The sequence below is a fragment of the Mercenaria mercenaria genome, chromosome 8 (genome assembly GCF_021730395.1).
Source record: "Mercenaria mercenaria strain notata chromosome 8, MADL_Memer_1, whole genome shotgun sequence".
Classification (NCBI taxonomy): Eukaryota; Metazoa; Mollusca; class Bivalvia; order Venerida; family Veneridae; genus Mercenaria; species Mercenaria mercenaria.
The window spans coordinates 21,203,479-21,218,437 of NC_069368.1; the positions used below are offsets into that span (position 1 = coordinate 21,203,479).

The 14,959-nt window shown below is 35.7% G+C and overlaps 1 protein-coding gene across 1 annotated transcript; it reads right to left on the minus strand.

Annotated features, from left to right (window-relative positions):
* Positions 1–145: 145 nt before the first annotated feature.
* On the minus strand, positions 146–7,632 carry LOC123565830 (uncharacterized). The gene is made up of 5 exons (XM_045359612.2): positions 7,469–7,632; positions 5,964–6,171; positions 3,698–3,808; positions 1,015–1,114; positions 146–342 (listed from the first exon to the last, which is right to left on the minus strand). Exons 1-5 carry the CDS (start codon positions 7,557–7,559, stop codon positions 241–243), a joined length of 612 nt encoding a protein of 203 aa, XP_045215547.2. The 5' UTR covers positions 7,560–7,632; the 3' UTR covers positions 146–240.
* Between the last annotated feature and the right edge of the window lie 7,327 nt (positions 7,633–14,959).

The window sequence follows — 14,959 nt, forward strand, 5'->3', positions numbered from 1 at the left end:
AAATCGTTAGCTGGCGCATATGACAACCTGTGTGCAACGTCTAATCGTTAATTTTGCCATTTGTGACTCTCTTCAACGGCTGTCTGTATTAATTTCAATAGCAGATATATAATTTCAAAGTCAACAAAAATAACAAACTTCGTAATGAATACGTTCTGACGCATACCATCTAACATATATTTATAATTCCAGTATTTACAGCATAACAAATATCATCATATTTCTACATCAGCTTATAGCTTAATTGATAATCTGTCCGTCGTATGCAGCGTGGAACTGGACACAACCTAGGTATTTGCTGGTCTTCCTAGTTTTGAATGTAATTTTCACGGCATACCGATCCTGAAAACATAATGATAATATTGTTGTTATTCAGGTAGATCATGTGCTAATTACAAACATTTGTATTTATGCGCGTTCCATGGCTTAACGCAAATATATAGCGGCCCTGCAATGCACAATTGAAACAAGTCGGTTCAACATATAATAGTCTTTTTTCACGTATTATGCTAAACGATAGCAATTATGTTTCCTTCATCTGCAGAATATTGCGTAACAGGCTCGGCACCAGTCAATGCATAGGGATTCCAAGGATGTGATAAATAGAATTTTAAAACACACGTTACGAAATAACTTGTACAAACAATAGCGATGAGAAATATGATAAACGTGGGGTTGGTTTCTGCTAGCTCGAATATATTTTGAACTGTCAGATCAATCATGAAGACCAAGTGCGAACAGAAAACACGTTGCTCTAAAGACAAACCCTCTAATTTCCAGTTAAAATAGTGTGTTTAGGCCTGTGAAAACGGACAACCTTTTGGTTCTGCATATTCAGGTTTGACAGTTTTGACCATTTTTATTCCAAAATTCTTGCTCGGTAGACAAGCTTTTGAAGAAAAGGAAAAAATATAAAACAGGTGAAAATTGCTTTGTAATATTGGAGCTTTGTGATAAAATTATTGCAGTCGACGGTTAAAAAGACAATAAATACTGAAAAATTACGACACCTACCTTTCTTAAAGCATTCATTTCAATCGTATCAACCGGAAGTTTGATAGGCTGGGATGAAAACGTGACCCTGCCCGCTAGAAACGGACATCCTGCGTGGTATCTGAAAGTGACGGCGAAACAATGAATAACTCACTAAGAATAAATCATGGACAAAAAAAACTTGGTCTGTATTATGACATTATTTCAACACATTTCTTGTGTCAAGTACGTTAAGGGATTTGTACATGTATTTTGCATCTATAACATAAAATATTCAATTTATGCCAACATTTTACCTCAGAGAGCTTCTGGTTGCGCGGCATGTTAAATCAGGTAGAACAAGGTATTGTTATAAATTGCACATAATTTGTTGCATTTAACATTATAATTAGCTCCCCAGTCATTCTGTTCACAAGACAGAACTCCTACGACGGCATCTAAGGAAAGTTCTCCCTGTCAACACGTGGACGTCGTCGAAACAACGGCACGTTTTCACTAAACGTCGTTATCGTAAATTTGGCGCCTTTCCTGACAGCGGTTCATACAAAATGAACGCCATAATTTTCAATAGAGCGAACGGATAGAATATAAAAACACTTATATTAGCTGTACTTGAATCACGTAATCACGATGGCAAAGCGCGAAATTATTTCACGGTTTCACCCTTTACCGTCGTGATACTGCGTTTTGCACTTCGCTTTTCGCAGTTGTGATTTTGCGCTCTGTGCATCACATTCTCTTGTAGTACGAGAGAGGAAATTGCTACCTCTAACCACCCATATACTCTGCCGGCACCCGCTTACTTCAATCCGTCTGTAAGTCCACAAGTGACGCGATGTGTAACTTTAAAATTACAAGAATTTTTTTTCTTGAAATATAGCTAGACAGAGTGCTATATACCGCGTTAACTTTCCGTGGTATGATACTGAGCTAAACTCGGTGCACCCCTGGTCAGTTTGGGTTCGAAACCACGCTTGGGTGGCAGAATTCTTTATATAAGCCGCATCATGAGAAAACCAACAGTTTCTGTAACTGCAATAGGATTTCAAAGCGAACAGCTTGGATCCTGACCAGACTGCGCGGATGCGTCTCGATCCATGCTAGTCGCAAATGCACTATGTTGGTTTTCTCATGGCGCGGCTCAAATGAGGAAACCGCCTAGCTGGTTTATTTATAGTCAGTGGTTCTAACTATGGATCTCCCCGTGTCTGAACTATTACTTGGAGGGGCACCTGGGCTTTTCATTCTCCATCAAAAGTTGAAAAGTCACCATATGACCTAAATCGTGTCGATGTGAATTTAAACCCAACCTAAAATATCAGCGCTATATAATTCGTCTAATCATAGTTTATATTGCCTAATAATACATCTTTTATAACATAAAATGTGATGAGTTTTCCTTATCAGTTATGCTTTTATGGAGCTCGTGGGTGCAGCGCAGATGTGAAATGCATAAAACGTTTTAATGTTTCTTTCATGATAAAGATCAAACAAATATGTGATACGTTATAATATTCGAGAAACATGTTTACATGTGGTGAAATTGGCCAATAGGCGAACATTTTAATCTGCGAATAATCATTGTGATATCTCATTCTGTTATACCGCCACTGTCTGTATCAGCAGCCATCAACAAAACAAACGCTTTTTTGTCAAAACATTGTCAATAAAATCTGCAAAACGATTCTTTGGTAGCAAAGAATTCAACCATGAAGAATAATAGCAGACTCGGTTTGATTGAGTCTGTTCATGATAGGTAATGAAATGTGCAAAATTAAAAACTCTAGGAAGTTTTGAACAAGGTCAACGCAGTATAAGCAAACAAAAGTTTCAATGAAGATGACGTACATAAAAAAGGTAATAAAAAATCGAGTAAGAAAAACACAAACAAATCGTACATGGAAGATTTGAACAATAAAATCTGTAAAAAGATCCTTTGGAAGCATAGCATGCAATCAAGCAGAAAAATAACAGACTCTGTTCATGAAAGGTAATAACATGTGCAACACCTCTCACGCCCCCTTGCACCGGCTTAAGCGGAAATCTATTACACATCTATTGAATGGATTCCATGATCCCAATGGACCCGAAAAGATACCAACACTGAACAAAGGGAAAACGAAAATTTGAACAAGACGAAGTTAAAAGATACATTGCAGACAAAAGGTACAGCATATATATATATGAAGGATCAGGGTAGATAAAAGATAATAAATGAGGTCAACGCACTGCCAGACAAAATATACAAGGTAGATTTAAATCAGGTCAGCGAAGACGAAACGTTGCAACAGCACTAGAAAGACTTGAATTAGCTTAATTTCGACAACAGGTGCTCGGAGAATTTGAACAAAGCAAACAAAAGGTACATGGAAGATTTGAACAAGGACAACGCAGACAAAGGGCACACGGAAGATTAAAACAAGGCAAATGCAGACAAAGTTACATAATTTAAATATTACATTTAAAATCTTATCAAGAGATACATTGATGCTTTTGCAAGGCCAGTGCAGAAAAAGGTACAGCAAGGAACGAAGGTAGGTATAGGTAAACAGAAATAAATATAAATTATTCAAGGATGTATAGCCCTTCCTGTAGGATACTTTTCTTCGTAGTAACAGCCTTGTCTAAAGATATTTTGACAAACGCTTGAATGGAATCTTTGCTTTAAGCATTCTCTTCTCTTTAAATGATTCTGTTTAAATACCTGAGCGCGTTAACTAGAAGTTTGTCTATGTGTATATCTAAGTCGTCTGCTATGGCGACGGGATCACTGAACAGGCTCTTGTTGATTACGTAGCATGCATCAAACACACGCCTGAAACACAAATAAAACAACAAGATTTGCAACAAACCGAACTAACAGCCTGTAAAAAGCAGAATGAGTAACCTTGTAAGATGGCCACAATTTTAACCGTACCAAAAGAAAATTGAACTGAACTGAATTTGCTCGAGTGGTTTGAATTTAATTTGAGACCATACCATTCAAACACAAAGATGAGGTTATAACAAGTATGGTATAGTTTTATTAATAAAACGTTGACGAAACATCAAAGTAATTTTAAATTATTACTATACCAGATTAGTTCAACGGATGAAGTCTTTAAATATCAATCATTTACTTTGAAGTTTTCAACTCTGTATTCGTTTTATTACAAGTACATTTATAGCTAGCTGCAGGTGCGTCTTACGAGGGAAAAAAATTAAAAATCCGTTTAGTGTCTGCGTGCAACATGACATGCAAACTTTAAACTTGGTATTTTCGCGTTTCGCATACAATTTCTAGCGAAACGTAAACACTGTTTGGATCAAATGTAGCGTTCGCCACAGGGACCGGTATCAAACACAAAAGAGCAAAAAGGCCTATTTGTTCTACACCATTATAATAATACTGTAATATAATATATGTACATATAGGAGGAGTTTCATACTGGGCACCTTTGGTATTCACAGATGAAGTTACCAAGTGAAATATCCTCATATGCACACAGACTGATATAAAATCATACATATTTCATAGACATAAGTAAATTTATAAAAAAGATATTTAAAATAGGAGAAAAACAGTGATGCAGTTTTAGTTTTATTCATGATTCATGATTCAAGGGCGTTGCAAAGCTTTATAAGCCTCAAGAATCTTTGATTCGTATAAAAAAATTCATTAACCTCTAGAATCCTAGATTAAGCTTTAATCATTGATTCGTATCAAAACTTTTAAGCGTCTTAAGTCATTGATTCTTGTCAAAGAGTTTGTGGATCCAGAATCTTTGATTCGTACTAAAGCTTTTGCGGCTCTAAAATCATTTATTCGTATCAAAGTTTTATGAGCCTCTAGAATCATTGGATACAATCAAAGATTTATGGCATCTAGAATCACTGACTCGTATGAAAACATTAGCGGCTCTAGAAGTTGAGCATCTACAATCATTGATTCGTATCAAACGTTTTTGAGCCTCTAGAATCATAAATTCATTTAATAACTTTTGAGATTCTAGAGTCATAGTTTCGTACCAAAGCTTTTAAGGCGCTAGAATCATTGACTCCTATCAAAGCTTTGAACTTCCATAATCTTTGATTGAAATAAAAGCTTCTGTGACTGTAGAATTATTTATTCATATGGAAGCCTTTAGAGCCACTAGAATCATGGATTCGTATAAAATATTTTGAGCCTCTAGAATCTTAATTCGTATCAAAGCTTTTGGGCATGTAGAATCACTTTTGTATGAATTATTTTGGGCCTATAGAAGAGCTTCATGAGCCTTCAGAATCACTGATTCATTTAAAAACTTTTGAGGCTCTAGAATTATCGATCCAAAAGCTTTCAGAGCTGTCATATCAAAGTTTTTTAAGCCTTTGGAATAACAGATTCATATTATTTCATCGTCTCTAGAATCATTGCTTTTGTGCTTCTAGCATCATGGAATCGCACGAAAATGTGTTAAGCCGTTTGAATCACAGATTGAAATCAAAGCTTTTTGAGCATTTTAAATCAATGTTTTCATATAAAAGCTGTTAAGCCTTTAGAATCAGGATTCGTATCAAACATTTATATAAGCTTTGTGGCTCTAAAATCTTTGATTCGTATCAAAGTTATTTTTAAATCCAGAATGACTGATTTTTGTCCATGTTTATTAGGCTCTAGAGTCATTTTTTAAAACTGTTGTATGAAAACTGTTTGAACCTTTGGAAACATTAATTTATAATTAAGCTTTTGAGCATCTGAAATCCTTGATTCGTAGATCTTATACGACGCAGGTTAGAAAAGTTTATGTGCCAAGTTTATTAAAAGGCCCACTTCAGTAGAATGCAACTTTTAAAACTTTTAAAACATTTAAGACGTAATATTTTTCTGTGAACAGCTCACTTAAAACAAAGACCGTATATAAAATATCTTATTCTTTATTCACCTGCTTCATCTTGTCCAATTTCCCTTAGATTGGTATATACTGGTACGTAAACTGATTGTTACTCACAATGATTTATTTTCATCTGCCGGATAGACTTTCTCCGTTTCTCCAGATGAACGATTCATCCAACCAATGTCTAAATCAATGACAAGTTCGTCTATGTAATTGCTTATGACCGCATCAAATGATACATTGTATTCTCCAGGCAGGCGAATTGGTAATGGAGACACAATCAGAGAGTGGACGTAGATCGGGTCCGCAAATTCGTTAGGTGCTTGAAAGGAAGACAAGAAGAAATCAATAGACGGCCACACTGTTGATACTGGCCAATGACAAACGTTAGTTTATGCTAATTTGTTTTACCTTGATTATGATGAAATTTTCAAGCCTAATGGAACCACTCTCGAGTCAGCTTCCTAGAAAAATCAGTGCTGGTGTCATATGAGAATTCATGGTCGTGACCATAGTGTGACTCGAACCCACGAACCCTGGATTGAGCGGACGACACCTTATCAACTAGATCACCGCTCCCCTTGAACGTTAAATTCTGAGACATTGTTGGATAAAATACAAAATAAAACAGAGTGGTGGTTCACGACCACAACCTTAACTAATGGAGTACAAGATAACTACGCTATTGATCAACTTCGAACGTGAATCCGCTGTGAAATCGTGTAGTTTTGGACTGAGTAATACAAACTTACACCATGACTGCTTGTATCTCTGCACAGCCTTGAATTACAATTTCAAAATTCAGTTCGACCAACTGCATAAAGATGGTTTGATGCATCTAGTCATAATCTTCACAAAGATTAACCCTTACCCTGCTAAATTTCTGTAATGAACTTGTCCATCTTTTAATTTGGACAGTACCATTAACAGTTAAAAGGGGTGCTTACCAAAAAAAATGCTGACTGAATAGCGAACAGTGCAGGTCATGATCAGACTGCATGGATGTGAAGTCTGATCATGATCTGCACTAGTCACAAAGGCAGAATCAATTGTGTCTAGCATGATAAGGGTTAAAGACAATCTCAATACATGCTATAATCGAACGAAACTAATATATGATAAAAAATTACGATTAAAATTTAGGTCATACTCCACAAATATCTTTGGAGCTCCAGTCTTGAGCAAGTTGTATTATGTGAGAGTGTAACTCAAGTGTCAGTATGATAACAAAGTAATTATCCTATTTTCATTTTTAAAGACGGACTTATACTTCAAGGAAACGCAAGTAATAAAACGAATAGTGGTCTAAGGCCTAAAAGGATTTTTACAAACGAAAAGCTATTATGTGTGATGTACCCCTTGTGACAAAATCTACACTGTCTTGCAAAAACCACACCATTTTACAGTTACACGGTGTTAATCCTTTATATAACGTACATATTACTTGAATAGTGTTCTATGACCTAAAATGTTCCTCATTTTAAGAAATGGAAAAAGTATTGTGTGATGTTCCCGTTGTGACGATTTGCGTAGTGCAAGCAATGTGTATCTTGCTAAAAACCTATCATTTCACAGGTACAAAATCATTCCTGTATATTATGAAATACGAAATTACTTACAGCAATCTGTCCAGTTCAGTTGTCCACTTACTAAATTAATATAAACAAAAAATATACTACTAAATACATAAATCAATTGTAAATGCGCCATTTTGTTTATCAAACTAGCTGTTATATAAATGATGCGTGTTAAGAGTGTTCCATTTGATAAGGACTCTAGGAGTAAAAGGTGAACGCTCTAAACTCCAGACAGTTAGGACGAAAACCTGCAAAAAGATAACACTAAGTACTGTCTGGTCCACCTTTAGAGTAACATTTTTCACTTTGAATTCTCTCTAATAACAAGATATTGTGATCATATTACGCATCCTTTAAAAATAGTTTAAGGTTAGTAACTTGATTTTTTACGCCCCCATATTTATGTAGAGGCACACAGAGTCGCTGCTGGCCGTACGTCCGTATGTCCCGAAATCTTGTGTCCAGCTTGACCATCCAGTTTAGCCTGATTTGCTCCAGGTGAACAAACTTGATGTGCAGATGACTTTAAAGGAAGGAACTCTTATTGTAACTATTTTACCGCAGTTATGGCCCTTTGATAGTTTTGCTATATAGAATATTGAGAAAAATATTGTGTGTCCAACTCCTCCAACATTATTGAAAGGATATGCTTCAAACTTTCACAGATGAACAAGGTTGATGTGCAGATGATTAGAAAGGTAGGAATTTTAGCCGTGACTATTTTACCGCAATTATGCCCCTTTGATAGTTTTGCTATATAGAATACAGAAAAATAAAATTATGTGTCCAACTACTCAAATACCATTGAAAGGATATGCTCGAATGTTTCACAGACGAAAGACCTTGATGTGAAAATGACCATAAATAATAGACTTTTTCTGTGGCTATTTTTTCTAGAATTATGGTTTTTCTTTATTTCACAAAATAGGCCATTGTAAGAAATTTAGTGTGCTCAACTCCTCATACACTATTCAAAATTGCTCAGACGAACAACCTTATCTGAATACAATTTGCTTAAATGTGAAGATGGTATGTACTAAAATCTTTGCTATTTAGAGGATGGCGCAGTATTTGGGTCATCCGTGTCCTATGGACGTTGTTAAAAAATTATTCTGATGAGATGTTTTCCGTATTTGGAAAACAAAAATGTTTCAATTTCAGGCAATAAATTAACTGACAGTAGGAAAACTTTTTGCAACATTTCTTTGTAAAGACTTTTTTTTCGGAAAAGTTTATGGGCTGAATTTTTTCAGAGGAAAAATGCATTTTTGGCAACAAAATTGACATAATAAAACATGCATCATTATATTAAAAATTAAATAAGGCCCTTCTACCAACCGTTGACACCTTTGGCATGATATTTAAGTACTATCTGGCTCTTGCGAAATAAAGCCGAGATTTCGAGAGGAAAACGTTGTTACGGATTTGTGAGATCAAACAATAGAACAGAAGTCTGCAATACTTAATGCACTTCCTGATCTTGATGCAGACGACATTAATCTTAGGTGTGAGAATTATTTGCAATATATGTATATATAGGTCAAGTTCTATGCCACGGTCAACAGAAATGACGCAAAGACGATAACCTATTTCGTAAATTCACTGAAATGGCCTTAATTTCCCACGTTTACACTTAGCAAAAAGGAAGTTAAATAGTGTGCTTTTTTTCAAAAGGAAAGTCATCAAATATCCTGATATATGCTTTCGCAGCAATGAGGAATCATCGTCATTTTAACTGGTGGGTACCCGGATACTATCTGATAACCGGGCGTCTGGTACCCAAAACCAAAACCAAATTCTACTCCTCTGACCCTACCGCGGGCAAGCATATACATTAGCCCGTGTCCGTTCGTTCTTTCATATCAGGAAAAATCGAAATTTGCTGTTGACTCATGATACTAGATCTAGTAAAATGTAGAAAAAAAACACTTAAATGGCAACACTCACAGAGTCATGGCTCATTGTTACTTTACATAACATGAATATTGTTTTAATTAAAAGATGCCAGTGTCGTAAGCTTCGACTCCGAAATGGTTAGAAACTTCGATGGGACAATAGCTGAAAGCCTAGAGGTAATGTTTACTGTGTCATGGAATTTTTGCCAAAACAAATAAAAACAATGCTAAATGAAATACTATGATGTCATAGAGACTTACCCTAAGCCCTCTTTACACAAGGGAAACAATCTTTTTATATATTGAAATTGTACACATATATCTAAAACAGATAGTTCCTATTTGAAATTTGTATTTTTAGTTACACTGCCTTTATAATGATGCCTTGTAACACGAGTAATGGTTACAAGACGAGTAAAGTATCAGTTAGATGTCGATAAATGTCTAGGTTTTGACGTTTTGTAACGTTTTTGGGATGGCAGATTGTATATATTGTATATAAATGAAAACAAGCAGTGATCCAACACTCATGAGAAAAATAAACATTACAACTGATCAGACGCTAAGTAAACATGAAATTGGATTCGATGTGTTCCTTTTGTATGGTATGGTACATAAAATGTTTTATTTTTATGCAGCGGGACCATTCAGTAATACTAGTACCCATTATTTAGTCTGTTCTACCATCATATGTTTGCTGAATGATATCATTTTTAATTTCGTCGTGCTTACAGAAGGCCTGTGACTCAACAAACACCCTGGTGTCTGCCCGTGAGCAATGTTTATGAACTCTTAGAAATTCTAGTATATGATTAAATTTTTATACAACAAACAGTTACTAGTAGCTTTTTACGTTTAGAAACCCGAATAAACTAAAATACCCGCAACACAACTATATAATATATTACAAAGTAGCTTGTTTTGATTTGATAATGTAATTTTGTTTAAATTTACAAATGAAGTAATTATGATTTTGATATTTACATTACACATTCTATCTTTAGTCTTTGTTTAAAATCGGGGCCTCCGTCGCCGAGTGGTTAAGGTCGCTGACTTCAAATCACTTGCCCCTCATCGATGTGGATTCGAGCCTCACTGTGGGTGTTGAATTCTTCATGTGAGGAAGCCATCCAGCTGGCTTACGAAAGGTCGGTGGTTCTACCCAGGTGCCCGCTCATGATGAAATAATGCACGGAGGGGCACCACCATCAAAGCTGGAAAGTCGCCATATGACCTATAAAGATGTCGGTGCGACGTTAAACCCAACAAAACAAAACATTTGTTTAAAATTCCGAATTAGCAGGAATGCATGCGTTAGCACGTTACCGTACGTGTATGATTGTCAAGATGTGTTTTATAAGTTACCTGGTCATTTTAGTAGGTTTCTATTGTTTTTAAAACGTTTTGATAAAATGATAAAATATTCACACGAAATTGTCTTTTGCAGACAGTCTGTAATAAATATAGAGACAGTATAAGTTAGCCTTTTACTATAGTCACATAGGAATTTTGTATCTTGTTCTTATGCGTGAAGACTAGTGAACTGATACCATTACGGGTTGTTGTTGTTTTTTTGCTGCAAGGAACGAGATATTTTTTCAAACAAGGGATCAGTGAAAATGGTCCGCAGATATTTATGCTATAGAATGGCATTTTTGACAATAAGATTTTCTCTCTCATAAGTATTTCTTACCAGGTGATCTAGAACCAAGAAAAAATTGTAGGCAAAAAAGTCGTAACCGGACAGTGGCACAAAATCTGACATCCACATCAAAACTGCTATAAACTCGGCATACAACAGAGACACCCCAAACTATTTATATGCTCATTTAAGACAAACTAACGTCAAATAATGCTTTTTAAGTACACAAAACAGTTATTAGATACAAGACAGCAACTTTTCTTAAATGGAATTCGTGTAATAAGTTAAAGATATTGTTATTTGGATATCCGCTTAACGCACTTCATTGTATCCATGTGATCCAGTTAACTTTCAGAAGGAAATATGTATTAACTGTCCCAGTCAGTTAACATACTAAAACGTCACTGCTGATTTGCAAGACAAGATAACAGAGATTTGAGAACATATACAAATGTTGAACCAGTTCCAACGTAAATTGTAGTTCGGTCGTTTATATATAGCTGCGCTGAAACCAACTTTATTGAGCTGGTGGCTTTGTTGTGGAATATGCACACTTGTCTGTGTTGTTAGGCGTTTCTCGTTACTAGTCTGGTGTATTGTGATGGTGATTTGTCTGTATATATTCTCCTAATGTCTGTACATATGTATATAATCATAAAAGACCATTTTGTGATCTTTGACATGATTGAAAAAATTATATGCCTCGGAAAGACAGAAAATACACTATTTTCGGTGCTTAGGAAAGCCGCAGCAGGAATCTCATTTCAACCTTTTCGAAAACGTGCCATACCGTGACGTTAATTATCGTCATCAAACCAATACTTCACTTGTCTTCCAACCATTCCTAATGTTACCTATAGTACACCCACCCCATTCCCAACCCAGTCTGTGATAGGCAAGCCGGTCAGGTAGGGTTAAGAACAATTCTAACAGTAGTATAGGATAATCCAATGAGCTGCACCATGAGAAAACCACCATAGAGCGTTTGCGACCAGCATGGATCCTGACCAGACTGGTCTGAATCCATGCTGGTCGCAAACTCTATGTTTGTTTTCTCAAGGTGCGGCTCATATAGAAACATTAATTCTGAGTCGTAACTGACTTTTTAATGAAAATCATATTTCATTGTTTTAACTTCCATACGATTCTAGCATTTTCACTAGATAAAAGGTTGTCAGGTGGTGACTGCCTATATTTCTGTGGAGGGTCAGTGGATTTTCATGTCGTTCTACACTTAAAATAAGTGATCGATAAAACAAATTAATTCTACGGTTTGTTAGTGATCATGAATATATCCTAAGTGTTTCCTGTCTTGGAGTGTCAGTTCCTGAGAGTTCCTGGTATTCAGTATTCGGCTAAAAATCGACAGCCTCGGCTCTCCCACCCCCTCCGAATCCCATTTTTCATACTGATATTTACATGGAGTGCCACTAGCAAATCCAACAATGATACCTTCATAAACTAAAGGGAAACTAACCATTTAAGCATAAAACCAATAGCTATACAATAGTTGTCTACCATCGAACGTTGCCCGACAGATCTTACCGCGAGTCTGAAAAAATCTTCTTTCACCAAGATTTCAACGAAACAAGGGGGAATAATCTTGCTAAAATATCAGCCAGAGTTATGAAACTTTCCACGAGGGATAATTTCATAATGCCAAAAGCGTGTGGAGAATTTGAAATTATCTATTCTAGTAGATTCAGAAAAACCAGTTTTCATGCAGAACTGAACATTTTTATGTTAAAAAGGAGCACGATTATAACAAAATAAAAGCTCGGGCTATGCATCTTTTTATGTGAGATAATCAATCTCATAATGCTAAAGACATGCGTGAAATTTAAAAACATTGACATGTTTGAAGTTTGAAAGCATTTGGCCTAGTAGTTTTAGACAAGTTTGCTTAAAGGCATAACTTCTGTGACGCGGGTGCAGATACCGACGCCGGCGAATGAATGAAAACAAAAGCTCTTAGACTACAATTTGAACAATTTCAAACAGGTGAAATGATGTCAATTCAAAAACGTTATACAGTGCTAAAAACTTCAATAATGGAACACTCATGTATACCTATGAACTTTTCTCTATTTCGTATGACTTCTAGGTTCTATATCAAATCATTTTGAGGCTTTGTTACAACCGACCATCTATATGCTTTAAACGCGCTTACAATAGCACGTAAGAAATGAGTTAGTTTGCACGTAGTTTTGCATTTTGTGGCATTATTACCCCAAATTTTCTGGTTTGTATAGTTTTGCAAATACCAACTGTAAAAATTACTAAATGATAAGAATTCGTTAAAACAATAAATGACCTTAAATCTTTGTTTAGTACAACCATATGTGCATTTGAGGGAAAATATTTCAGAACTTCTAGAGCTAAGCTTCAGTTGGAAAATGAAACAAGAGGGCCATTGACCCTAAAGCGCTCACCAGTGTACAAGACTTCAAGTGTGTTTGTATAATACAGGGTTAGGTTTCTTCTATGTTAGCCTATAATATATACAAGTCACACACATTTATGAACCTAGGGCAATAATTTGAAGAATTACGGTAGCAATTATAAATATGATATCACACGACAAATATTAAGGAAAATGTCTAGCTATTATTGATTCAAAGAAGAAGATTTTCAAAGTTTTTTATATAAAAGCCTGTAGTAAGTACATGTCATCCACGGGGGCGTGGATATTTATTTTACCTTAGGGCAATAATTTGGACTAGTATGGTAGAGAGTCAAACCCTTATATCAAATGCTAAATATCAAAATTCTAAAGAAAAGGATTTTAACAGTCTGATAGCTGAACCGAAAAGACCCGTATGTTCAATGAACCGGAACCATTTGAACAACTCTGAAAGAGGGCTACCCAGAGATCATGTGTGTAAAGTTTCATATAAATCCATTCGGTCATTTTGGAGGAGATATTGTTTGAAGAAACTGTCGCCTCTGGCGTCCATGTTTTTTGATGAATCAGAAAATTTGAACATTATTTGTAGAGGATCACATAAGAACCATGTGTGTAACATTATTTTAAAATCGGGCCAGCAGTTTCACTCAAGAAGATGTTTGAAGTTTCAACTGCTCACGCCCTCAGGCGGCCATGTTTTTGACGACTCTGTATAATTTGAACAATCTTGGTAGAGGGTCACACAAGAACCAGTTGTGTAAAAATATTTTAAAATCGGACCAGTAATTTCACACACAGAGATTATCTTAAAGTGGAATTATACGCATTTTTCAAGTAAAAATACAGCACAAATAGATATGTGTGTAAAAAGGGTGGAGGAAATTATAGTTTTTAACCCAGTATACCAAACTCTTTTTGTTACCATTACGAAATAATAACATTTTAAATATGACTTTTCTTATTTTGACTGGGGCAGTCTTTTTAAGAAAAGTCAAACTGATTGCAGGAGTTGCTTCCCTTCAACCTCAGAAATCTCTACTTATAGGTAAGGGAGATCATTGCGTACAAGACTGAAGAAATGAACTATTTTTTATAAGTCCGATTTCTTCATTTCTAAAGCATCACTTTCAAATACTTATGCGGCATTATTGTTAATTAAACACATTTAAATGCACAGCAACCGAAAACTTGCTTTTATAAAACATTCACCAAAAACACACTACGTGCTGTAAGATGCGCATAATGCCACTTTAATTTCCACGATATACATATATAGAGAAAAGTGACCACACACCCTGGTGGTCATGGTTTTTACGAATAGGTATAATTTGAACAATCTTGGTAGAGGGTGACATAAGGACCAGTTGTGTACAATTATTTCAAAGTCGGTTTAGGATGAGATATCGTTTGAAGATTTTTCTATTTTTAGCTCCGGCGGCCCTTATATGCAGCCATGCAGAACTGTTTGAACAACTTTGGTAGAAGACCATCAAAGGAACATCTGTGCAAAGTTTCATCAAAATACATTCACTGAAGATGTCTTTTAAACACAATTGTTGACGACAGACAGACGGACGCATGCACGACGG

Coding starts and splice junctions, on each gene's coding strand:
- LOC123565830 (XM_045359612.2), bottom strand. CDS start 7,559: ATGGCGCATTTACAATTGATTTATGTATTTAGTAGTATATTTTTTGTT. Junction 6,172..7,468: donor ACTGAACTGGACAGATTGCT/GTAAGTAATTTC, acceptor CTTCCTTTCAAG/CACCTAACGAATTTGCGGAC. Junction 1,115..3,697: donor CTTCTAGTTAACGCGCTCAG/GTATTTAAACAG, acceptor CGTCACTTTCAG/ATACCACGCAGGATGTCCGT.